At 40.3% G+C, this 27,149-nt stretch overlaps 2 protein-coding genes across 3 annotated transcripts; one reads left to right on the top strand and one right to left on the bottom strand.

Moving 5' to 3' along the window:
• Positions 1 to 326: 326 nt before the first annotated feature.
• Positions 327 to 7,009, top strand: saraf (store-operated calcium entry-associated regulatory factor). The gene is made up of 7 exons (XM_085458198.1): positions 327 to 972; positions 1,845 to 2,023; positions 2,681 to 2,870; positions 2,953 to 3,225; positions 3,480 to 3,633; positions 3,748 to 3,833; positions 6,521 to 7,009. Exons 1-7 carry the CDS (start codon positions 906 to 908, stop codon positions 6,544 to 6,546), a joined length of 975 nt encoding a protein of 324 aa, XP_085314324.1. The 5' UTR covers positions 327 to 905; the 3' UTR covers positions 6,547 to 7,009.
• Positions 6,867 to 24,409, bottom strand: LOC146706905 (uncharacterized). Of its 2 annotated transcripts, XR_014920718.1 has the most exons (4): positions 24,134 to 24,409; positions 22,467 to 22,545; positions 21,374 to 21,542; positions 16,381 to 16,444 (listed from the first exon to the last, which is right to left on the bottom strand). XR_014920718.1 is itself a non-coding variant. In XM_085458197.1 (2 exons), exons 1-2 carry the CDS (start codon positions 22,482 to 22,484, stop codon positions 15,344 to 15,346), a joined length of 1,119 nt encoding a protein of 372 aa, XP_085314323.1. In that variant the 5' UTR covers positions 22,485 to 22,531; the 3' UTR covers positions 6,867 to 15,343. The 2 variants fall into 2 exon arrangements, 1 of the variants encoding a protein (XP_085314323.1); XM_085458197.1 differs by lacking the exons at positions 21,374 to 21,542; positions 24,134 to 24,409 and having other exon boundaries at positions 6,867 to 16,444; positions 22,467 to 22,531.
• Positions 24,410 to 27,149: the final 2,740 nt, after the last annotated feature.

Here is a 27,149-nt window from a genome sequence, read left to right as displayed (position 1 = left end):
TAGGTGTCCTACTAGAGCAAATGAAGCTTCAAGACGCTTTGCGCTGGGGTGAACCAATTGGATGAAAAGCTTCAGTGCTTCATGAAGCTTCATCTGCCCATCACTACTTACGGGTTTCTTTGAAAAATACTTTCTTATATCCAGGTTCTTCCTTTTTGCTGCCGTCCTCCCCGCAGCGGAGGCTTGCCGCTGCTAAAACTAAACAGAGCTGCCTGAAAGGCACAGCCAATCACATTGGCCATATTTGTCACATGACGTAGGACTCCAGTAGAGAACGTAATTTAACTCTTTCTGCACCGCTGGGTGAATGACACGTCGACAGATGTTTTTTTCTTTCTATCGGGTTTGTTTTTCTTTACTCGAAGAGATCAAATTATTGGTGGGGACAATTCAATAATCGCTGGATATTGGTGGGGACATGTCCCTTCCGTCCATGCCAAATCTACGCCCTTGAAATATACTATACCTTCTATAACTATGATTATTTCTTATCTAGACTTTAGACCTGGGAGCAGAAATGCTTATGAACTGTTTTTTTATTTAGGAATAGGCAGAGCATCCTCTTTTTGTCTGGCTCCATCTCTGATTACGATGGACGGCATTGATCACGTGACTCTGTTGAGAAGACCTGAATCTCGACAGTTTCTGAAGCAGTGTTGATTGTTTTGACACATGTGCCGGAGCTTTGCCGTCATTATCCCGAGCAAACTGCCCCTGCCCTTTTCTCTCTTTCTCACTCACAAACACACGGACGTGCCACAGTCCAGCCGTGCACGTTCCTCATTGGTCCCAGGAAGCGAAAAACAGGTGACGCAACACGGAAGTATCGGCAGCAGAGTCTTCGGGTTGTGGTGTGTTTATCGAGGCTGTGTGTGTGAAGGCTCTTGGAGAAACAACGACGCGACATGAAGGTGTTTTTTTCCGGTGTACTGCTGCTCCTGTGTGCGCGGCACACCGACAGCTGGGATGACGGTGGGTTGGCGTTTAGTGTCCGCTTCTTTTACGCTGCTCTTCAGTTCCGGTGAACTGAGCGATCGCCTGCCAAAACTGATTTCCGGTATTTGCCAAAAACGGATTGTTCCTATTTCAACTGATATAAATAACTTGTTGATCTGTAACATGTCAAATGTATCCCCCATAAATGATATCAAGTCACAAACAACGCTCCTGTCACAAGTTAGAAGCCGCAATCAGTCTTTGGCCGTGACTTTTATTTATTTATTTTTATTTATCCAGTTAAAAAAAAAATCTCGTTGACATTAAAAATGTCTTTTTTAAAGAGTAATCTGACAAAGAGGACAGCAGAAATTGCAATAAATATAACAAAAAAACCCCTAATATAAACATATTTTAAGTGGACAAAAAGGACCAGATTGGTTATAATGTAGGTACAATACTAGGACGTTATAAAGATACTTGAAAAACAGGTAATTTTTAGATATTATATATAACCCCTTCGTAAACTCTGTTCACCAAAGTCTATTTACCAACATATGTAAAGATATTACACGTAAAAACAGAGGGAAACACTGGAAATCAATTTTTGGCAGACAATCACTTTTTGGCACAACACTGGTTACCGAGATGCTCCCCTGTTTAGGAAATACACCACAAACTAGTGACAAACACGCTGTGCATGCATGTTTGTCAGCAATGGTAGGTTATATGATGAGTATGGCACTACATGATGTCATAAAGAACAGCGTACAGAAAATGCTGGTTGATTCAGGACTAACGAGTCAAAGTTTGTTCCCGAAGAAGAGCTTTAGTGTGTCTAAAGCGACATGACTGTGATTTGTGTAATCCTAGTGTGGAAATCAGCCCTTGCCTTTTGTCACCTGCAGGCAGTGTACTGCTGCGGGACATCCAGGCACTGACTCTGTACAGGAACCGGTACACCACAGCCAGGCGCTCTAGCCCGATCCCTCAGCTCAAGTGTGTTGGAGGGTCAGCGGGCTGCCACGCCTTCGTCCCAGAGGTGGTCCAGTGTGTGAATAAAGGCTGGAATGGAGTCGATGTGCAGGTGAGGGACCTACTGGTGCTGTACTGTGTGAAATGAGCTCAGTAGGACTGATTCAGCTGCTTTATTTCAATTTTTGAAGAAATGACTCCTGTGTGTGCTGTGCATATTAAAATGTTCATCTCAGACAGTGGTAGGCCAACCCAAACTACAAGGACATTATTTCTACAGGCGACAACGAGGAGAGGTGGTTTGAGCCTTAATCTTTATTGTTGTTTCCATGTTTTTTTGGCACCACTGGCTGTAGGATGGTCTGCATGTTCAATTTCAGTAATATGTATGTGTTGACGGGCACATTCTGTCACATTCAGGCAGTTTAATCTTGTCAGCACAACTGCTCATGAAAAAAACAAAATCTGACAAATTAAATTGGGACTTTTTCTAATCTGAAATTTTGCACTTCAAAACTTGAGCAAGATTTGAGAAACTTGTGTGGGGAATCTCATCCTTGACAGATATGGGACACCTGCAAAATAGAAGACCTCACATTTTCCTTTTATTTTGTCTCTTTAAACTAAGTTCAAATGCAAGAATGTCTAAGTGGTGAGAGTGAAGTTTAAAATGAGGTATTGTACCGTGTGTATGAGTAACCCTCAAACTTGTTATGCTTAAATACATTTTAGACTGATGGGGTGTCTCTTGTTCTGCTGTGTGTCACAGTGGGAGTGTAGGACTGACATGGACAACACACATCGATTTGGTCACATTGAGGTGAGCTGTGAGGGCTACAGTCACCCTGCTGATGCCTACATACTGAAAGGGTCTTGTGGGCTGGAGTACACACTGGAACTGACTGAAGAGGGCCAGAGGAGGTCTCACAGTAGTAGGGGTTCCCGTGATGGGTTTAAAGGTAGGAGGATTAGTGATGCAGGTTTTCATTTTTACACAAGGATTAGTTGTTTAAGAATGTTCTTTGTTGTTTTGTCTGTCAGATCTCTGGGGATTTGCCTCCAGTTTCTTTACTGGTTCATCAGAATATGGGCAGCAGCATGACCGTCAGAGCTCTTACACTGCAGGCACTCAGGACTCAGGAGGACTGCTGGTTGTTGCTGTGCTTCTGCTCTTAGCCTATGGCATCCATAAACTGTTCCTAAGTGGGAACACCACTGGGGGGCAAGATGGTGGACCAGCTACACATTCTGGACACAATTACCATGGCTCCATGGGTGGACCACCCCCACCAGGATTCAAACCAGACTACACAGGTAGTTGATGCAAAATGACGACGTGCGGAGATGTAGACGGTGTGGTCTGCACATTTGTCAAAGCAGCACATCCTTTTGGTAGAGCGGACCTTGTATTCTGTATTATTTTAGGGTCTTTACTGAACAACATAAAGCACCTTGAGGTGACTGCTGTTGCGATTTGGTGCTAAAGAAATGAGACGAGTCTTATTTTATGTAATTTAGGCTGCATTGCATGAAAAAAAAGTTTTGATCAGTTCTTGTTTTCTGCTCAGACTACCCTGGAGCCAACCCCAGTTATGGTTTCCACAGTGATTACACTCACAGACACCAGTACCCAGGAGGCCAGGCAGCTCCCGGCACAGGAGGTGGTTTCTGGACTGGAATGGGAACAGGCGGGTTGCTTGGATATCTTTTTGGTGGTCGGAGGTTAGTAAAGGGGTGGAAGGAGAGAGAATAATGGAAAACGGAGACTATGGACTTATGTTTCACCTTCCTGTCTTCAGGATATTCATGCTGTGTTCCATCTCATGTATTCTGCAGGAGCCAGCCCTACAATTCTAACTACTCCACTCACACTAACAGACCTGCCAGAGAACCTCCCTCTTCCGGGACACGCATTACTTCAGGTACCAAGACTGTATGTTATTAGAAGGGACACAGAAACAGTTTGCACATGTTACCTACCTACCTTTGTGATTCTTATAGCCCTTTTCCATTAGTACCTATCCGGGTCAGCTCGACACGGTTTGTCCAAGAAATCAATTTGTCCTATCTTTCCGATATAGTGTGTTAATCCTATCCATCAGAACTTTTCTGTGGTCATACGCCATAATGTTTTGGAGAAAGACACTTTTTTTGGTCTCTGTACACCACCACAGTGGATTGTAAATTAAAAAAAAAAAATCAATTCATGATTGAAATGCAGACTTTCAGCTTTAATTGCAAGGGTTTTCCCAAGATTTGCATTAGAGACAGTTTTATAGACAGTCCAAATTAATGGAAGAATTGATGAGTACTTTCAGGGCCAGGTGAGACCTGGTCCCTTCTTATTTCATGACAAATGAAGCAGACATGACCATTCTGACGTTGATTTAGAGCGTTGAATTTCTATCTTTAAAATTACTGCTCATGTAATTTTAATGCATTTGAAATATGAGACCCACAGAGAAACTTGGGTAAGATGTGGCGTAAAAATATTGATAGTTGGTAGTAAGGAGCCCAAAGTGTGCCAAGAAAATACCCCCCGCCATTATACCGCCACTGCCAGAAGCCTCAATGCAAGCAAGGGTGGATTTATGCTTTCATGCCAAATTCTGGCTCTACCTTCGGAACGTTTCAGCAGAAATCAAGACGCAGGTTATTCCAGTCTTCACGTGAGCTGTAGTGTAAAACTTGGAGTGGTCTTCTGCTGGTTTGAACTTCAGCCTGTAACTGTCTGATTAGATACCTGGTTTAACGAGCAGTTTGAACATGTGAACTAGGGCTGCTCAATTAATCGAATTTTAATCACGATTACGATCTGGGCTTTCAACGATCATTAAAAATGACTGAGCCGATTATTAGCCCCTCCCTCATTTATCCGCGACACCTTAAAGGCCGGTCCGTGAAAATATTGTCAGGCATAAACCGGTCCGTGGCGCAAAAAAGGTTGGAGACCGCTGATTAAGAGGACCCGAGGGAAGCTCGGAAAGCTAAGCAGAAGTTATTTGGAGAGGAGAGTGACTGCCGTTGGTTGAAAAGAGAGGTAAAAAAAACTTCAGTGGTGTTGCACACTATTTTATATTATTTTTTAAAGTCATTGTTAACCCTTTAAAGCCGGTCAGAGCTGCATGCTCCGTTTTGTGTAACTATTTTTAAATCCCTGTAGAACCTGAACCGTGTAAGCTAGCGCAATAATTTGTTTTGCATATGAAACCGGAGGAGTTGTACTTACATCTGATGCCATCAGCTTGTCCTCGGTCACGGTTTCCTTCCACATATAGCTTTGCAAAAATTGCATAAAAATCGCTTGCAGGAACAAAAACATAATATTCCAGAAACACGCTTTGCCGATCCGATCAGCTGTTCGTAACACTTCCCACAGTGTAACAGACGTCAGCGCGATCACATGTCCGCCATTTCCTGGCCGAAACCGGAAGTGACGTCATTTTCGCGGAAATGTAGTTTTTTTTTTTACTTGTAGGCCTTAAAAGCCTATACTGGTCATGTTTGACTTTTCTGAATAGTTTCTGGGATGCTTAGAACTCGAATTGCACATCTGGAAATAATTTATTTTGATGCTGTTTTCTTTGCAAATTTGCATCATAGGATTGTTTTTTCGTTTTTCCTGCAGTATCTCCAAAATAACACTATGAAGACACTCAAAATAAATTTCTTGTTGTTGTAAACTATTTTTTGCAACTTTTTTGTATTTAACGTTTTGAGGGATAAACCTCTTAAATTTCTCCAAGTAGAAATATATGTAAAAAAAACAAAAACGATTTTCCATTTTTTTGTAGTTTATTGCACTTTTTTGCAATTAATGTAGTTACTGTGGACTTGATACATAGATATTATTAAAATATGGGCTATAACAGTTGTATAGCAACTTGAAATGCTCCCACAAATGGCACTACAACATGTAAAAAAATAATATATATAAGCTCTGGCGGACTTGGTTCTATAGTAGGTCTTAAAGGGTTAAATAAATATCGTCAAATAATCGAGATCTCAATTTCAGTGAAAATAATCGTGATTATCATTTTTGCCATAATCGAGCAGCCCTAATGTGAACCTAATAAAGCGTCTGAGTGTGAATACCAGTCTTAGCTGATCAGAGCAGGATATTAAATGGTTTTTAAAGCTGTGCCTCCATGCACACGGTCACATTGATCTGCTGATTCACCTGCTTAGTCACGTGAATTACATTTTTTTTTTTTTCTTGGTTTAAAAACTAACTGAGAGAACCATTAGTGCAATTAATGTCATGCTCATGTCAAGCTGCGTACCACAGCTGATGCTAGCTAGTTTGATAAATGATGTTAGACCAGTTGATACATTTTGCTGCATGGCTGTGTGTCTGAGCCATTAAGCTGCTGGTTTAGCTGCTCTTAAGTGAATGAAAAACACATCAGTTACATCCATACAAACAATCCCAAACAACTTTATATTACATGTTATAATGATATAAGCATTAATATCTCCAAGCACAGAAGCAGGATCACCGCACCCACAATAAAAGAACAATTCCTCCCTTTTTCCAATGAGCATGCCAGTAAGTGTTCAGTGCAAATGGCTACAACTGACTGACTCCTGTTTGTTTTTTGTTCTTTAGGTTTTGGAGGAACCAAAAGAAGATAGAAGCCCCCCCCCCCCCCCCACACACACACACACACACACCCCCCCACACTTTCTGCAGTGGACAGAATATGACTAAGTGCATTGATCTGTTTGCTGCTTGCAGGCTGTAATCATTTCTTCAAGCAGAGACGTCCAAACGTTACTGCTCGGTTGTGTGTTTCTTGGAGAGCTTGCTGTGGTTCAGTAGTTTCTGTCAGCGTGTGGTTTGGATTTTAGCCTAAAAGTTTTAACGTCCAGCATAAGAAGCTTGTAGGGCTTTATTAAAACAATAATAATGTTTCATTGATAATTACTAGATTTGGGGGTTTTTTGTAGGCAAGTTAAATATTTGAACTCTTTAACTGCAACCTTCTGCTCAAATGTTTGTATCTGTTACGGTGTTCCTCTGCTGATGCACCTTTTCCCTTCCAGTAAATGAAATATTAGAATTGACAAAATGGTTAATAAAATGGTGTGTACTGCTGCTCTCTGGCTTTGTGCATCAGCTAAGAAAAAACCTTAGTCTTTAGACTCATGGAGAAAATCCACCTTTCAATCATCTGTGCAAACTCATCACTGGATGAGTTTGCACTAGGGCTGTGCGATATGACCAAAATCTCATATCCCGATATAAAACATTTCTCATCCTGATAAAGATATATATCACAAAATAGTGGTTTTTGTGTAAATTCTGTGAATCTCAGGCAACTCGACTTGTTTTTAGCTAGGCGTCGTGTACCTGGCATCGAGTGTTTTGACAGATGCATGAAACTATATATTTTTAGATATACGTTGTAACGGCCATCATTTTCTTTGTATTTATTACATAGTGTGTTGCGGGGGAAAACCTGGCGGCTCTTTTTTGCTTCTCATCCATAAACTCTCTCCATACTCTTTCACGTGATTCTTGCATAGGTGGTAGAAGAGGTTTGTTGTGTTTGAGTCTGTGGTGGGGACTGGTTTGCGGCATAATTTGCACAGTACAGTTTTCTGGTCAGACTGTGTCAGACTTTTGCATAACCAAACCATGTCCCCTTGTAGGAATAAGGTCCTCGATCGGTTTTGACTGGTCCTTCGGTTTGGAGCTGCCTGGTTCTGCCTCATCTTCACTGGCCATGCTGGTATTCTCTGTGAGTGTAAGCGCCATTTATAGTTACTTCATGTTTTTATTTGAGGTAATTTGTTTGATGCACATTCTGAAATTTGATGTTTGAGGATAATGTATATCATTTCAGTTTATTTTGAAAACTCATCAGGATCTTGAGCTTTATTGTGAAAGGTTTATGTGGAAAATAAACGAGCGGACGGCGGAGCCACACAATGGTTTTACCGTCGCTGTTGCTAACGAACCAACGGCTAAGAAGTTGATTGTCCGTCTGTAGTGTGGTTATTTTAAATATAAGAGAAAGAGAACTTAACATATAATATGAAATGATCAATGTTTTCATATCGATATACTTATTTTGATACATATCGTCATATCAAACAGCCTTAGTCACTTGATAAGGAATCCCTTGTCATCCCCCCAGCCGCTGTTTGTGAGGCCCTGGTTGTGCCTTTATAAAGCTTCACAGGAAAAGCAGTCGATATTTAAGAAATGTTTCTGATCACACTCAACAACACATCAAGGTAGAAAACTGATTTCTACAATCCTCATTTTAATTGCATATTTAAAATATCAAAACAAAGTGTGCACACTTCCTGCTTTCCAGAACGTATGAGACGTACAGGCACAGATGGGCCCACACTAAATACAAATAAATACAGTGCAGGGCACTGGTGTGCGCCCTGGTGCCTGTATTATGTGAAAAAAGGTTAACATTGACTAGTAATGGATCACTTTTATTCAGAGTAGTGAATAAGTATTTAGACTCTTTACATAAATTATAATCCTACAAAACAGTCTTACATTAATTTCATATGAAAATATATTCAAAATAGCAAGTAAAGTAAAACATTCTTTAACATTATGTTCCTTTTCACGATATATTAATTATTCAATGATAAATGCTGATTGGCTAATGTACTTTAATGTTTCATATGACACAATACGGTCATATTAATATGACAGCACTGGTCACAATGATGCAAACGAGCTCCAACATTTAATGTTACACTGATGATCTGACACAACAAATGTTAGATGAAAAGCATCAGACACAAAGTCTTTTACAATTGTGTCAGCCTCTCACATATGTTCTCAGGCTGATCTGCTTTCTTGCAACTTGTGAAATTTGTAAGAAAGCAAAGTTGGTTGCATTTAATAGACTTACATTTGTTTATATTAGCTAGCTACTGACGGGACTAAAACTAAAAATTAGTCACTTTCGTACTGCCCCTCACTGCAACAATGAGTTTTATGTTAAGAAACTAAGGATATACTGTTTACTTTCACTGTCTGTCTCTTTGGCAGTTGGTGGTTCATTACATTACATTAAATACATAACATTACATCTACGGGTGCAGCTAGTCAAACAATGACACTTGCTGTTTAAGAGATCATATGACTGATGGGGTTTTGCTGACTAAGTGCCTTTTTTTATTTTGTGATTTAGGGCTATATAAATACAACTGAATAGTAGAACAATACAGAGAAATACTTCTACATCACAGCAGTCTTTTGCCCTCACTATGTCCAAAAGATTAAAGTGTCAGAGGGCTTATGTTAGCAGCTGTGCAGAGATTCTGCACAACTGCTAACATAATATGGATCGCACGAGAGCCCACACAATTTGCAAATCATGTTCAAGATATCAAATCATCCTTTTTGCTGCTGATTCCTAAATCAAATAAGAAAATTACACTGGATCTTGCGGGAAGATTTATTTTTAGAGATTAATAGAAAGATGTGGATGTAATGCATCTGAACGGTTGCTTTGGGGATCCTCATCCTTATGTACAGGTCAAGAGAGGAGTTGACTGTATGTATGTGACAGGGAGAGAAATTTTTAGAGCTGCAATGTCTCTAAAGAGATTTTATTTATTCTCAAGGATCATTAGATTTGATGACTGGGAATCAAGATCGGTTATAAGGCAGGGATAATCTGCACTGTGGGACAACTTCATGACACTAGGCCCACGAATGGTTTAAAGGCAAGGCAAGGCAATTTTATTTGTATAGCACACTTTCAGCACAAGGCAATTCAAGGTGCTTTACATCAGCGGTCCCCAACCCCCGGGCCTCGGACGTTTGGTACCGGCCCGCGAGAGTTGAGGCTCAGATGTGAAATGTATGGTTTTCAGGGTTTTTATCGGTTTTCAGCGTTATTTTGTTATCGTTTTTATCGTTAACTCGGTTTTCCTGAAAATAATGTCGGGCATAAACCAGTCCGTGGCGCAAAAAAGGTTGGGGACCGCTGCTTTACATGATTAAAAATAAAACACTATAAAAGTAAAATACAAGAAAGCATTTACAATAAAACAATAATCAAGACAATAATTTATATGAAAAATTAAAACAAACAAGTAGAGAGCCATAATATGATCAGTTACTCATAAGCAAGTCTAAATAAGTAAGTTTTAATTTTAGACTTAAAAGAGTTCAGTGTCTCTGCAGCTTTGCATTCTCCCGATAATGTGTTCCAGATGTGATGAGCATAGAAACCAAAAGCTGCTTCTCCATGTTTAGTTCTGGTTCTAGGGACGGTCAATAAACGAGAGCTGGAGGACCTAACTGATCTGGATGGTTTGTACCATGATAGCAGATCCCTAATGTACAACCCGTTCAAGGATTTATAAACTAATAAAAGCACTTTAAAGTCTATTCTCTGAGCTACAGGGAGCCAGTGTAATGACTTTAGAACTGGAGTAATGTGCTCTATTTTCTTGGTTCTAGTGAGAACACGAGCAGCAGCGTTCTGAATCAGCTGCAGTTGTCTAATTGATTTTTTGGGTAAACCTGTGAAGATACTGTTACAGTAATCAAGGTGGCTAGAGATAAATGCATGGATGAGTTTTTCTAGGTCTCCTTGTGTCATCAGTCCTTTAATCCTAGAAATGTTCCTCAGGTGATAGAAGGCTGACTTTGTTATAACTTTTATGTGGCCATGGAGGTTCAGGTCTGAGTCCATTATTACACCGAAATTTCTGGCCTGGTCGGTAGTTTCTAGTTGGACCAGTTTGAGCTGATTACTGATATTTAATCGATCTTTTTTGGGTCCAAAGATAAGTACTTCAGTTTTGTTATTGTTCAGTTGAAGGAAATTATGAGACATCCAGTTATTAATTTGCTCAATGCATTTATTAAGAGTTTGGATAGGTTCAACATCACCTGGTGACATTGAGATATAAAGTTGAGTATCGTCTGCATAATTGTGGTAGTTAATATTATTGGTGGTTATAATCTGGCTTAATGGGAGTATGTAAATGCTAAATAAGAGGGGCCCTAGGATGGAACCCTGGGGGACCCCGCATGTGATTTCTATATTTTGTGATGAAAATTGGCTAATTGACACATAGAAGTTCCTGTTCTTAAGGTAGGACTTGAACCAGTCGAGTGCTGTACCAGAGAGTCCGGCCCAGCTCTCTAGATGTTCCAGTAATATATCATGATCAACGGTGTCAAACGCCGCACTAAGGTCCAGTAGTACCAATACTGTGGATTTCCCACGGTCATTATTTATACGGATGTCATTAAACACTTTGAGGCTGTCTCGGTGCTGTGGTGCCTATGAAAACCAGACTGATAAATATCAAAGCGGTTGTTCATTGCGAGAAAGCTGTTTAACTGCTGGAAAACAGCTTTTTCAATAATTTTACCGATAAATGGAAGATTAGAGATTGGTCTGTAGTTTTGCATTAATGTGCTGTCTAGGTTCTTTTTCTTTAATATTGGTTTGATAACTGCTGATTTTAAGGCTTTGGGAAAGACACCTGATAGGAGGGATGCGTTAACTATTTGGATCAGATCCTCCCTGATGGCTGGGAGGACCTTTTTAAGAAAACCTGTCAGTAATATATCCAAGCAGCAGGTGGCAGAGCTTAGATTCTCAATAATTTTATCGAGGCTTGATTGATTTATTGTTTGAAAGGGAGTCATTTTCTCTGCATAAGTGCTAATTGGGCTTAACGTCGGTATTGGGGTTGAAACTAATGTTCCAACTGATCTTCTGATTTTCAAGATCTTTTCAATAAAGAAGCTGGCAAATTCATTGCAGGCCCTGGTGGAGCTTAGTTCAGGGGCTTTTGCCACTGGAGGAGTAGTTAATCTTTCCACTGTAGCAAATAATGTCCTAGCATTATTGTTGTTTCTATGAATACTCTCAGAGAAAAATGACTCCCTTGCATCCTTCAGGGCTAGTTGATACTTATTCAGCCTCTCTTTATATATCTCGCAGTGAACCTGGAGTCGAGTTTTCCGCCCCTGACCCTTCAAGGCAGTATATGGCTGCATGTGATCTTACTGTATTTTAATGTATGGAACAGAACATTTATACACATAAGCCAGATGGAGGAGCTGCTGAAAGAAACTAGGGGGACAGTTTTTCACATCATACAACCTCGGATAGTAGCTTCTCAAAACAAAGCTGACAATGGTTGGAACGCATATTAATGCTAATGAGGACATTGTCTCAATTCCTTTTCTCCAAGATAAAAATCCACTATACTGAAAGCTTAAAATAAAATATAACCTTATGACAAATCACGAACCATACATCTGTTGCTAATTGTGTTCCAGTAAAGACTGATTGCAATCATTAAACATGCTTTTTTCTGTTTAAAAATGAGATACAGACATAATATGTTAATGGTTTATGAAGGGAAATTTTATTTCAGACTTGTTACTAAAACCCCAAATATGTTCAGAAGAATACCAGAAGGTCCCAAAAATGAAGACCATACACGGGTTAATCTGGAGAATTTCTGCATTTTAGGAAATTTAAAAAGGGTGAGCATGTTCAATAGTTATTTCTGTTAGATATTTTATGATTGATGAGACCCATGTGGGCCACTCAAGTCGTCCCATGATCACCATCACATTTCTATAAAAGTAATCACAGTATACTGATTAACTATATATTACTACTATCACGGCTAAAGTACTGATATTTCACTACCCTTATCATGTAACCAGCAGGCCACCTCCAGTCAACTAACTGCACCCCATGTTAGCCCTGATGCTGTGCTGTAGTGATGTGTTTGAAGTGCACAGGATACAGCACTTTATGAATGTGTGTGGTTGGGCTGATGCAGCTTGAGCAAGTATATAAGTGCTCTATCAATTCCAGTCTATTAGGGTACAAATCTCGGTGGGACCTTGTCCTTTTTGTTCTTTAATGTGTGCTTTTCTCTTGTTTTGCATACATTTCTCCAGGGGTCCGTTCTTCGTACGTCGCTCACTACATCCAAGATCAAATGACACATCCAAGACCAAACCATCGCCCTAACCGTGAGCTCGCTAATCCGGTTCCCCGAACACACCTGCTGTTGACGATTAGTACAGCTGGACGCAGTAATGTGACATCACTGGGTGTTGTAAAAGGGGCTACGCATCGATAGTAGAAACATTGATCGGCAACCCTCTGATTGGTCGGCGAAAATGTCGACGGAGTGCGCTCTGCTCGGTATTTTTCGGCAGCAGAGCAAGAACTCTTGAGTGAGGGATTTCAGGAGTTTCAGAGTTTAATCAGAACGCAAGGGAACACTGCAAAGGCTGCAAAAGCAAGGAGAGAGGGCTGGCAGAAAGTTGCTGACAAATTAAACTTGTAAATAATTTAATAATAACAATAATAATGGAGTGGATTGATATAGCGCTTTTCAAGGCACCCAAAGCGCTTTACAATACCACTATTCAGTCACTCTCACATTCACACACTGGTGGAGGCAGCTACAGTTGTCGCCACAGCTGCCCTGGGGCAGACTGACAGAAGCCAGGCTGCCATATCGCGCCATCGGCCCGTAGGCGGTAGGGTAGATTTATTATATTACACTATATTATCCAATATTATATTACATTATATTATAATATGTTATATTATATCCCCTTTCACATTAGAGCCACAACAGGACCCACTAGAACATGGGAACAAGTAAAAGTGAAATATAAGAATATTCTACAGAATGGTAATATTTATCACTTATATTGCTTTTAGTCTCTTGGAAAGAGACCCTGGAATAATCTGTTTGTTTATAACAGCAACCAAGAAAAGGGCAGAGCAAAAAAAAAGACAGGTGGTGGTCCTGCACCCCCTCGTCAACAAGTTGGTTAAGTAAATAATACCCTCACGGGAAAATCGATATCTCTCTATGAGCACAGTCGCGCTGAGCTAAAGGATCCTGTCTGTCCCGCAATATACGCTGGATTCTGAAAACTCTCCTTATCAATCTTGCACCTTCCGCAATGGGTGGCTCGCGTATACAGACAGGACATGGCTGCGACAGGCTTCCCAAATCCACCTTCGCTTTTATAGCCGTGGTCTCTCATCTTGATTACACAAAGTAATTTGCAATTGCTACTCTGAAATATGAATTACATCTGTAATAATCACATACATGTAATAGAATGTTAGTAGTACATTTCCCTTTTTTAGGAAATGACCTGTATGTATCTGTGTGAAATCAATAAATGGATCAGGTGCTGCATTATCTTTAGTTACATTGATGTTATTTATTTATGGTGAAACAGTGGTGGAATATCGCTGTTGCTTTCGTATAAATGAAGCGGACATACCTGCGTGGCCGCGATCTAATCCTGTTTACATAAAGTAAACCTGCTCCCGAGCAGGTTTACGCTCACGGCTCTGTTGCTATGACAGCAAGTCCCGGATGAGCTTCGGGGAACCGAACGATTCAAGATCAGGCGAAATCGTCAACAATCAAATCCAGCTAACCTACTTAGCGAGGTACGAAGAACGGGCCCCTGGTTGCTGCTTATTCCTACTGTCTACTATTTATGTTTTATCCTGGCAAAGTTACTGTGGAGCACCCAATTTCATACAATGCCAATAAAGGGCTATTCAATTCAATTCAATTAAGCAGGTGACATCAAAAGTCTGCTAAATTCAAAGAAGTGAATCTTTTCACTTCTTTTTTATTCAAAATAAAAAGCTGGTTTTATGGTCCTGCAAATGTGTCCGACTGCATACATTTTTCAGTTGGACAGAGCAGGAAGAGGGGTTTTTAGAAGCTCCTGGGCAGTCTCCAAGATCCTGGCTGTGCACAGCTGGAAGCAGATGATGTAAGCAACTCCCAAAACTTATTTGGTTGACAAGTGGGCAGGTATAGAGCAGGGATAGCGGGTTTAACCGATAATAAGAGAACCATGAAAAACAAACAAACAAAAAACTTCATAGAATTTTAAAAAAGAAAAAAAAAAAAATCTAACTAAACATGAAAAGCACAGACAGTGGCCGTTTTCCATGGTTTTTAAACACTCATCAGCTCTTTCTATGTTGTGAGTCACAAACCAACAACACATACTTTATATACTGCCTCCATCTGACAACAGAGCTCTCCTCAGGCAGAGACGGTCAGGCCCTTGATTGGACCCGACAGGCCTAGTGGTCAGATCAGATTTTTTTGGCTGTTCACATTAATCTTTAAATGTGGCCATTAGTCTGGCCATTATCAGATTCTAGTATAAACCAGTATTGGCCCTGTCATCACCTACAAAAGAACAAAGGTATCACACGAGATTCCCAAAAGAGTCCCAAAGATAGCTCCAATAACAAGGTGTCCAGAGCTCTTATAGTGTGGGGGACATTTTTTCCCCCAATCCACTTGTCCCTTTAAACATCCTCTTTATCAAAAAAGTTCTTGCAAGTTATCAGCTTTGTCTAGGTATTTTCATCATGTCAGACATGTTCATTTGACACGTACATTAGTTTGTCACCTCTTTCTGTAGGTTGGAATTGGTCGAGGAGCAGCTCACCTCACTCTCTCTCTCGTCATCGTCATGTATTACAGTGCAGCGATGAGTCTTTAAGGACTGTGACCGAGTGAACAGTCTCTTGCAATGTGAACACCAATATGGTTTCTCTCCAGTGTGAACACGTAAGTGGCGGTTGTAACTGTATGAGCTATTGAAACATTTCCCACACTGGTCACAGCTGAATGGCTGCTCTCCAGTGTGGATGCGGAGGTGGCGAATATAATTGCTTAGACGACCAAAACTCTTTCCGCATTCTTTACAATTATAGGGTTTCTCTCCCGTATGAGTGTGAATATGTTGCTTGTATGTTTTTGAAATAGAGAAGCTTTTCTTGCATAATTCACACTGGAATGGTTTCTCTCCCGTGTGTATGCGTAAATGTGATTTATAATTACCCAGCTGAGAAAAACTCCTGCCACACTGGTCACAGCAGTATGGCTTCTCACCTGTGTGGACACGCTGGTGTATCTTGTAACTACTTAAGTCACTGAAGCTCTTTTCACATTGGCCACACTCATATGGTTTCTCTCCGGTATGGTTCCGCAGATGAAGACTGAAATGGCCTGACTGAGTGAAACTTTTTCCACAAAAATCACACTGGTAAGGTTTCTCTCCACTGTGGCTCAGCTGGTGCCGCTTGTATGAGCTTAAAAAGCTAAAACTCTTGGGACACTTGTCACAGCAGTATGGCTTTTCTTTAGTATGGACACGCATGTGTATTTTGTAAATACTTAAGTAACTGAAACTCTTTTCACACTGCTCACACTGATACGGTCCAGTGTGATCGCGAAGGTGTTTTCTGTAGGAACTCTGGTCACTGAAATCTCTCCCACACTTGTTGCAGCAGTATGAGGTGTCTTCAGGGTGAGTATACAGGTGTATCTTGTAAGCATTTAACTGGCTGAAACTGCTGCCACACTGTTCACAGTGGTATAGTTCCTCTGATGTGTGACTCAGTTCGTGTCTTCTTAGACTACAGATCCGAGTGAAACATTTCCCACAGGTCAGACACTGGTGAGGTCTGCTTCTGTCTGGATCTGACGGTTTCAGCTAAGTGGGGAAAAAAGACAAATTAAGGTCAGCTGAGAACTTGCTCAAATAGTCCCTGTATATCATGGAGTGTTAACATATAAAAGATGCAGTTTTTTGAGGTTTGTTAGATACAGCTCAGATTGTAATTTTAGGGAAAGTTACATAGGTTTTTGTGCTTAAATACGCTACTGCTTATTCTGAGATACAGTATGAGATTTGCTATTGCAGTGCTTAAACAATTATTAAAATGGAGGAAACACAAAACCTCTGTCCTGTCCATTGTGCATGCCACCTCTAACCCAAAGTCAGGTAGAACAGACCAGATGGGGGTGAGGGGTAAGAGGGGAGAGCAAAGAGCCAGGACACAATCAATCAATCCATACATCCATCCACTCAGAGAGAAATTAGCCACACCTCTGGCCAGTTTAGACTCACTAGTTAACCTAACAACATACATGAATGCGAGAAGAACCTGAAGTACCCAGAGAGAACCTACATTGAGGAGCCCATAGCAATTATTAAGAGTTAATAAATAACTTAAAAACATATTTGAGAATTGTTAACAGCACTTAATAATTTATAAAACAATATAGAACTTTAAGTAATTTATATTTCATCATTAACTACAAGCTTGGCCTGGAATCATGAGGTTGATATTCACAGGTGGGCAGACTTGAGCAGATAAGGTAAAGCATGTACTGGAGCCTGCAACAGGACCTGTGCTCGTAGGAAGTGGAGATAGGAGTGATTGAAATAATGCTGACTAATGGACCAATCAGAAAAATAATTAGCTGATTTGTCAACCCTCTCGTGAGGGTTTTTAATCGGCTTTCCCACTCACTCCAAAAGGTCCTTGATTCTATGGCTCTGTAAAATCCCACTCTGTTTCCTTCGCTCTGCTCCATGATTTACCTCTGACCTCTGAGCATTGAAGGCCAAAACTCGGGAACTAGAGCATAATGCAGAAATCTGTGAACTCCAGTATAAAGATTCCATTAACCAGGCCAAACAAACCTTTTATTGTATTATCAGTTCAATTCAATTCAATTTTATTTATATAGCACCAAATCACAACAACAGTCGCCTCAAGGTGCTTTATATTGTACAGTAGATTCTACAATAATAAATACAGAGAAAAACCCAACAATCATATGACCCCTATGAGCAAGCACTTTGGCGACAGTGGGAAGGAAAAACTCCCTTTTAACAGGAAGAAACCTCCAGCAGAACCAGGCTCAGGGAGGGGCGGGGCCATCTGCTGGGGTGACAGAAGGAAGACAGGATAAGGCATGAGGATAAGGCAGTTCTTATGAGGGTAACACCAGGATCCTGTTTTTGCTTTTCTACAAACTTCTTCAACCCCTCTGACGCTTTACCACCACACTTTTATTCATCTGAAACCTGTAAGTCCTTGATGCTGTTCTTCACTACGAAAATTAACAACATTCACCACCAACTCAGTTCAAATGTTGTGTCTACCCCCACTTCAGAAGGTTTTCTCCATTTTGAGCCTTTTTCCACCTTTCATGTTCCTGATATATGTGATATTTCTGAGTTTATATGTAAATCAAAGCGGGCTACATATCATCTTAATCCTATGCCTACAGGACTTATGAAATCCTGCCTCTCTTCCTTACTCCCACTCATCTCTGCTATCATTCACTCACCACCGGTATCATTCCCTCCTTATTCAAGATTGCTTCAGTCACTCATATACTGAAAAAAAACCTTCTTTGGAGCCTGACAACTTTAACATCCTCTGACCAATTTCTAATCTACCCATCATTTCTAAAATACTTGGGAAAAAAAAAATAGTCATAGCTCAGCTTCATTCACACTTGGTTAATAATAACATCTACGACAGAATTCAATTTGGCTTTCGCTCATGTCACAAACTGCTTTATTTAAAGTTACTGATAATATTTTACTCAGAGCTGACTCTGGTCTTCTGAACATTCTCATCCTTTTGGATCCGAGTTCAACCTTCAACGCCATCTCTCACTCAGTCCTTCTAGCTGAACCCTGGTTCAGCTTTGATTTTCTTAAGCTCAATGAGGATAAAACTGAAATCCTTCTTATAGGCAATAAATCCAACCTACTCAAGGCAAATCATTTCACCCTCACTACTGATAACTCCATAGTTCTCCCATTAGAGCCTTGGTGTCATTCTAGACAGCTCACTATCCTACAAATCTCATATCAATCTACGGAACGTTAACCGATTACTAGGGATGGGTACCGGTATCGGTTCTGACATAAACTGTAGTAACCAGACCGAAAAGCAGCGCACATTTCGGTGCTTTTTTTCCCTGAGATGTCACACACTTTGGATTCTAGCCAATCATTTTACCTTTTCGAGGATAGTAGGCGGGCCCAGTTACGTACGTTCTTTTAGAGCAGAGCTACAGATTAAAAATGCCCAAGGCGAAGCGGTCAAATTCTGGCTGTACTTCACAGCAAAAGATGCAAACTCAGCAGCCTGTAACAAGTGCTTTAAGGTGATACTGTGCATAGGAGGTAACTCCTCGAATCTGATGAAACACCTGGCGACGTATAGCATTTTGTTAAAAGCCGAGAAATGCGCCGTATTTCATAGCTTGCTGCGAGACCTCACACCGAGCACATCTACTGCAGGTGGGTTGTCTGTTATCGGGCCCGGAGTTAGCAACATCCCCCAAAAACCCAAAGAGGAGAGTCCTGGCCCCTAGCCCTGCCAGTGTAGCAGAAATGATGACGGATGATGATGCAGCAGCAGCCGTTCTTCTCTGCGTGAGTAGCTAATTTACGTTGAGTAGGCTAACCACGTTATTACATTAATGCATGTAAGGTGAACTAGCAAACATCATCATAGCTACATGCGGCTGTCCTCTTGTTTGATGGAAGACGCTCCTTTCACCCTGGCCAAAAAGGCTAAAATGACCAAAGAAAAAGTGGAAAACAGCTAAACATGAGAGGTTTTTGGACAAAGTTTGTGTTTTTTTTTTCCATTGTTTAAGCACTGCTTCCAGCCAACAGTGATACCATAAATCCCCTATAGCTGCAGAAAAGGCACACATTGTTATATTTTTACAAAAAAAAAAAAACACCAAAAAACCCCCCAGCTAAACATGAGAGGTTTTTGGACAAAGTGTGTGTTCTCCATTCTTTAAGCACCGGCACCGTTTCAAAAGTACCGGTTTGGTACTGGTATCGGATAAAACCTAAACGATACCCATCCCTACCGATTACGTCCATCTCTTTCCACCTAGTCTGCGTCCATTCTTGTTCATAGTCATGTTACCTCCCACATTGACTATTGTAATTCTCTCTTGCATGGTCTCCCCCCAAAAATCCCTCCATAAGCTTCAACTGGTTCAAAACTCCACTGCCCACATTATTACCAGAATCCCCTCATACCAGCACATCACCCCTATCCTTCAGGAACTTCACAGCCTACATGTGAAATTCCAAATAGTGTACAAGCTTCTTCTGCTCATCTTCAGGGCCCTTCATAACCTGCTCCTCCTTCCTTTTTTTATTGGTCTTTGTTTTGTCATTTTTTAATATGCGTTTTATTCTATTGCTAGGCATTCTTGGGTGTCTTCAAAGGCACTTTTAAATAAAATGTATTATTACTATTATTATCACTGATCAAAAGGCGTTTCAGTGCATTATTGAACACCTACTGTAAAGAGTACCCTGCACAGCAGATAAACACCCACCCATATTTGTCCTGCAGGATGTTTGCAGCCAGCACTACATTGGAGCCATTGTCACAGACGCAACTTTGCTTGGTGGAATCTCAAACTTGTCTACAGTATGCTCAATCCAAGGAACAATGTTTGGCCCAGTGTGCAATTCATCAAGTTGCATGTTTATGAGGCAGAAGCTAATGTTATCACTTAGTGACTGATTTAAGAGTGTTTGATTCAAGAGCACCTTTAAGCTTACAAAGAGCAGTTTCATACTTCCCCTCCATTAGCCTTGTAAAATAAATTCTGGAAAGCTGTGTAAGCTGTAACCTGAATGATATGTGCCGATTATCATTTTTTAACTATGGATATTGGTCTCATGTTGTTGCCATGACAGAGAATCCTCTCTGTTAAGATGTCAACCATTTGCTGGTTGCGTGAGCCTGTCCTTCAGCGCAAAAATCATCTAGACACCCTTCGCTTATTACTATCAAAACAGAAAACAAACAAACAAAAACCAACAAAGCTGTTACTAATCTAGTAAGGCACTAAATTAAGTGCCTTGAGGCAACTGTTGTTGGGATATGGTGCCATCTAAATAAAATGGAATTGAATTAGTTATCAAAAACTGATGTCAAATAATGTTAAAGTTAATGCAACAAAACAAACCAAAAAAGCCAAACCACACACACACACACACAAAAAAAACAACCCCAAAACAAGAACAACAACCACATCAAGGAAACAGCAACTCCAGGTCACTGGTTTACTATCGCAGTTCACCTGTTAGTTAACATAACTGAACTGGTGTTCACTTGGCAAGCAATTAGCTTGTTTCCAACAGGTAAACGAAGATACATTAACAGTAGGGATGGGTATTGATAAGATTTTCACGATTCCGATTCCATTTTCAATTCTGTTAAACGATTCGATTCTTTATCGATTCCGTTATCGATTCTTTTTAAAAAAGGAGAACACTAAGGTCGATTAGCTTAGAACTTTGTTTTATATCTTCTCTTTGAACAAGATAGAAATTTAGGAGTAACACGGCCTTACAAACCCAACAGTGAGATCTTAAGAGATCCAGCCTATGGCTCTTCAATGGGTGTCACAGGGTGCCCAGGGGAAAAAAACAAAAAAAAAACTGTAAATGTAAACTATTAAAAAAATAAATATTCTTCTGGAGCAATAACAAAGTATAACATAAATTATTCTGTAGCAATTACACAAGAATATCCAGTAATGTCCCTGCCTACAATTAAACACATTCACTTACCGAAAATCATCTGCTGTGGCAAATGGATGCAAGCCTTTTACCCCAAACTTAGTCACTGCTCGGTGACATTCGTCTATCCTGGCCTGAAAGGAGACGCTACCTGTAGACTGCAGCGAGAACTGCCAGCGAGCGCCAGCCAGACTCTGTCTGTCTCTCTCATCATGGTCACCTAAATGCAGCGCACAGTAATGGCAGGTTTTGTAATAAGGCAGCTAACATAATATGCATTGTTAGTTGATTATTTACCTGCCGCATTAACGGGAGAGGACGTGCAAACGTTACCGCCGCTGCTGGGTTGAGATTCACGAGTCCGGAGCGGATTTAAAAACACGACATTCATTTAAGGTCATCGCGTGTTTTGTGAACAAATGCTTTTGCATATTCGTAGTGTTTCCTCCCTTAAATGAAATATCTACTTTGCAAGTTGACCTGTTGTCATCCGTTCTCGTGAAGTATGACCAAACTTTTGAGCGTTTGAGCCGCTTAGGCGCCGTGTTCGTTGCCAGGTAAATGACGCTCCACAATGTGGTGACGTCATGCGGGGCAACTGGAATCGATAAGGGAATCGTTTGCAAAAATGGCAAACAATTCCAAGGAATTGAAACAGTGGGAACCGGCTCTCAACAAGAACCGGTTTTCGATACCCATCCCTAATTAACAAGGTGTCAAACTGACGCTAAATTGAAACAAACTTAATTCTCTAAAACTCTAGCGTTGACATGACGGCTCCAGAGTTGCTTAATGCTCATGCACTGCAGTCGCGCTACCATGCAAGGAACGCTCTGCTTTGCACAGTTTGCATTCAACTTTGTTTTTTGTGAAATGCTCCCACACTATTGAAAGTCTCTTTGAAACGTCCACTATGTGACGTGTCAACATTAAAAATTGATCATTGCAGTAAAACATCATCAGAATGGTTCTACAGACATTGCAAACACTAATTACATTGTACAATGCCAAGAAAAACTCTACAGCAGGGTTAGACAATCATCAGATATGATGAGCCATACACACGAATCTGCACTATGTGATGCTCATTCTTATTTTTGTTGCCCATGTATCCTGAAACATGTTGGTTTCTTTTTGAGCTCACCTCTTCTGAACAACTCATTTTCCCTGCTCACTGGTAAAAGATTACGAACTTTTCCTGCTTCTTCTCAGCTGTGCTGCATCTAAAAATCACAAAAAGAAGATTATTTATCACTCAAACACAGGCATATGACATAACATTAAAATAGACATTTAATTCCACTATGCTGAACTTGAAATTGCTCTAAAGCAATTAGCCACATTCCACATGCTACTTATTTTCAACAATTCTTTTATTAGTGGAGATGAGACACTATTTCATCAAAGCCTTTTTGTCATTTCAAAAATACTCAAATTTTTGTAAATTTTGATTCAAATGTGCTGAGGACACGCTTGAAATTGAATTGGTGTTCATCAGATGCAGGTATGATCAATGAGAGCAATGCCTGAACCACAGGCAGATGGATGACAACGCATACGCATACGCATACGTCTCTTCCACCCTGTTGTTTGGGCCAACAGGGACAGCTTTCTGTGAGTGGTGGGCAGAAGGGAGGGGGGCTTGCTATTCTTTTTAACACTGAACTGTGCACTGCTGGAATTTACCCAACAGTGGGGGTAGGGGCTGGACAGGTTGTCAGTCTGTCATAGAGACAGACAACCGGAGAGTGCCCAGAAAGAACCCACACAAACACAGGGAGAACATGCAAACAGAAAGGACCCAGCTGGTTGATAGAATCAACAGTGCTAATCACTGCGCCACCCACAGCCGCATGTGACATTATTCACTTTGCCACAGCCCGGTTATGGACTCAGCACCTAAGTGCCTTCATTGCTTTGATTTCAACTGTCTCAACTTGGACGCTACACTGCAACCTTTACAGTTTATGGTCTGATCCAGGAGATCATTTTATCTATCTTGACTTCCCCAAAACATTTTCAGAACCTGGCTTTAAACCAGAATGAGTGGTCAGAACTCATTCTGATTTTATTTGTGTTATTTTATTATAACACAAATATACACGATATAATTTAGTCTTATTTGTGTTGTTACTCAGGTTCTCTCATTTTATGTGCCCTTTCTTAAATTCTGTCATCTTTTCCTGTGTTTTTATGTCAGTTGATTCTTTGACATAAATTTGACTTTGACCTACAGTATGCTAATGCTATGGATGCATACAATCTGACCCTGGGGTCACGGGTATAAACAGACTCAAACTCATCCACAAGGCTGGTTATGCTGTAGGGAAGGAGCTGAATAAATCTCCACCACCTCCACTACAATAACTGTACACCTTTAATACGTTCAAAATGTAAACTTCAAAACTTGCATTTGTTTTTTGGTTTGTTTTTTTACAAAATATATACAAATTTGTGTATATGTCTAGATGACCACTAAGGATACCCTACCCTAAGTGATTAAAACCATTTAACACATCAGGTTTGAACTATGTCATCCATCATAAAAAAGTTTGAATGAAGACATATTTTCAAAAAATATAAACATAAACATATAAACAGCCATGAATCATTTTATTTGAATAAACTAATACTACTGATTGGTGGGAATGAGACTTAAAAAAATCATACAAATTAGGACCCGATTCAAGTGAAAAACTTCTCCACTGGGAAATACAAGAACGATCAGTCACCCAATCAGACATGGTGTGTTCCAGTAATGCTATATGGTGATGATAAATAAATACCCAATAAAACAAATTTTGCACATACCTCTATTTTTCCTTGCCGGTGCAGTCCGAGGCCTGCAGAGACAACCTGAGCTCAGAGCGCTCGGAGCTCCGCGCAGAAGATCACTGTGCAGATCCCCTCCCTACTAGGAGTCAGTAATCGCCCAGATTTAGCCTAGCACACCGTTCATTCGGTATAACGCAGATCCTTTCAGGCCCTCATCTGTCTGCTAACGTCGAAACGCAATTGCCACCATCTTTAACAGTGACGTCAGCTTCTTCATCTCTCCGTTTGTGGGAGCTGTGACGTATTAGAGCAGCGCTACTGCCCCCTTGTGCGGGCCCCTGGTTTTCAAAATCTTTTCAAAATCTATTTTTTTTTTTTTTTTTAAAGTTGAAAACCTTTTTTTTTTTTTTCAATTTTGAATTCGAAAATGGTTTTTCAAATGAGGATTTCTTTTTTGTGAAACTCTTTTCTTTAAGTATTTATTAATGGAATGACAATTCATTTTTAAAATATTGATTTAAAAATAGTGTTTTTATTTTAAATTTAATTATTAAACAATAAATTACTTTAGTAATGTTTGAACAAATGAAATAATAAAAATGCAATTTACTAATGCATATTTGATTGATTGATTCATTCATTATTTAAGCACAGAATTGATTATTCCAAACCGTGTGGCTCTTGTAGTCCTACATACCTGTCATATTCTTAGGATTCAGCTGTTTATAATACTTTTAACTTTGGATTTGTAATCAAGAGATTTCAATGACTTTTTAGCCAATACATCTACCTCATTTTTCCAGACCAGCATCTGCTTGAACCCAAAGAAATCCAACATTTATGCCACCATTGCACAATCTTGACCATTGTTCACCTGTCCTTATTGCAGTCTGCAAGTTTCATTAGCGCTGATAAACTGTCAGATGCAATAACTATAGCTTTCTGAATATTTATGCCCACTGCAAACCTAGCATTATGGCTTCCAGCTCTACTGTGTTAAGATTGATTAAATGTCTCTTTTTAATAATTACTCTAAGTTGAGGAATGAAGACCGCAGCACCGGTCTTTTGATCCATCTGTAAATATTAGGACTTCATGTGTATATTGTTTCTCCAAGTAAATCTGTGCTATATACTGAACAAGTGTATGACTGGACTTTCCGTTATTGCCTTTTGAATGTATAAGTCGCTATATAAGTTGCTTTTACTGTGCTCATAGCACTCTTGCGTGAGCTTATCTCTTCTACTTTGGAAGGACATTTCTCCCATTTCCACCTGCATGGCTGTTACTGGAGATTTAAATGCACCACTGCAAATTCTGAGGGCTTGGCTTATTCTGCATCCAGAAATCCCCCCCCCTCAAGTCCAACCTGTTAAACATGTTAGTCTGAGCCTTCCTGATCTCTGACTGTAGGCATAGCAGAGCATCCATTGCATTTTTACCTCTACTGAATCCATTTTGGTATGATGAAAACAGGCACTTGCTTTCTAAAAAATAAGTGAGTCTTTCAGTGACCATCTTTTCTATAGTTTTACCTAACTGAGACGTTAATTGGTCTGTAATTTGATGGATCTGATAGATCTTTTCTGGGTTTTAAAATCGGAACAATTGCAGGCTGTTTCCATGTAGATGAAATTATACCCGTTTCCCAAGCTGCATAAATAATCACAAAACAGCAACAACTCAGTCATTATCCATGTACTCCAACACAGTATAACATTTACTGTCTTTACCTGGAGAGGTGTGACGAACATTTGTTAATGCTTTCTTAATTCATACTGAGCAGTAAGTCCAAACTGCCTCTGAATTCATTTCTTTTTACATTTACCCTGCATCTAAGGTTCTTTGCCAGTGTCTCATTCCTGCACTGTTTAGGAATATCTGATAAATTACCAGAACTATGAATCTTTACAAACATTTGAACATTGAGCTCTGCCTTGTCTATATTATTAATCGCTATTCTGTTCTCTGTCCCTACTGTTTGGAAGCTTGTTTTCCTCCTCACCACACCCCAAATGTCCACTAACCATGTCTCTCTGCCTATACTATTACAGTACTATTACATTGCCTCCAATATGTATGCTTTGTAGACCTTTTAATTCTTCGCTTGTGCTCTTGTAGTGAATCAATGCTTTTATTGAGTGGTAATTTTTCAGCTGTCTAAATGCTCTTTTTCTGTTCTTTACCGCTTTACTTACACTCCTCATGCCACCAAGGTACATACAGATTATTATATCAAGTTCCTTTACCATTATTAATACACACTAGCCCCACCCTATCCATAAAATCCTACTAGCACTGGACTACTAGCACTGGACTACTAGCACTGGACTGACTAATCTGTACCTGGCTGTAGCTCAGGTGGCAGAGCAGGTCAGCCACTAATCAGAAGGTCGGTGGTTTGAGCCCAGGCTGCCTCCGGGCTGCATGTCAAATATCCTTGGGCAAGATACTAACCCCATGTTTGCCTACTGGTGGTGGTCAGAGGGCCCGGTGGCGCCTGTGTCCGGCAGCCTCGCCTCTATCAGTGCACCCCAGGGCAGCTGTGGCTACAATGTAGCTTGCTATCGCCAGTGTGTGAATGTGTGTGTGAATGGGTGAATGACTGAATGTAGTGTAAAGCGCTTTGGGGTCCTATGGACTAGAAAAGCACTATACAAATGCAGGCCATTTACCATTTACCATTTATTCCAGTCTCCACAATAGTGCAAGAATAGCTGTGGTTAAAAAGAAAATGAGGAAGAATATGTCGCAGAAGCCCAGCAAAGAGGATACAGTGTACTCCTGTAAGCGATGTGGTAGCAGACATGAACCTAGACAGTGTCCAGCTTATGGCAAAAGATGTTTGAAATGCGATGGAAAAAATCATTTTGCCAAACAATGTCTGTCGAAAGCCAAACCCAAATCAGTGCATGTAGTTGAAGAGACTGACTTAAGCGAGACTTTCTTTGTGGGCATAGTGTCACTTGAGGATGTAAAAAGTGAGCATAACGAAGCAGAGGACAGTGAGCGATGCTCAGATTATGAAGACACGTGGATTGTTTCACTCCCA

This window comes from Copadichromis virginalis, linkage group LG6 (genome assembly GCF_057382275.1).
Source record: "Copadichromis virginalis isolate Kocher_CV1m ecotype Utaka linkage group LG6, C_Virginalis_male_GT1.1, whole genome shotgun sequence".
NCBI classification, from domain to species: domain Eukaryota; kingdom Metazoa; phylum Chordata; class Actinopteri; order Cichliformes; family Cichlidae; genus Copadichromis; species Copadichromis virginalis.
This window is presented reverse-complemented; position numbering and strand designations above follow the sequence as displayed.

Bases quoted from the DNA above. Each gene is read 5' to 3' on its own strand.
- saraf (XM_085458198.1), top strand. From the start codon at position 906: ATGAAGGTGTTTTTTTCCGGTGTACTGCTGCTCCTGTGTGCGCGGCAC. The intron at 973-1,844 runs GTGGGTTGGCGT...TGTCACCTGCAG, and splicing joins CACCGACAGCTGGGATGACG to GCAGTGTACTGCTGCGGGAC. The intron at 2,024-2,680 runs GTGAGGGACCTA...TGTGTGTCACAG, and splicing joins GGAATGGAGTCGATGTGCAG to TGGGAGTGTAGGACTGACAT.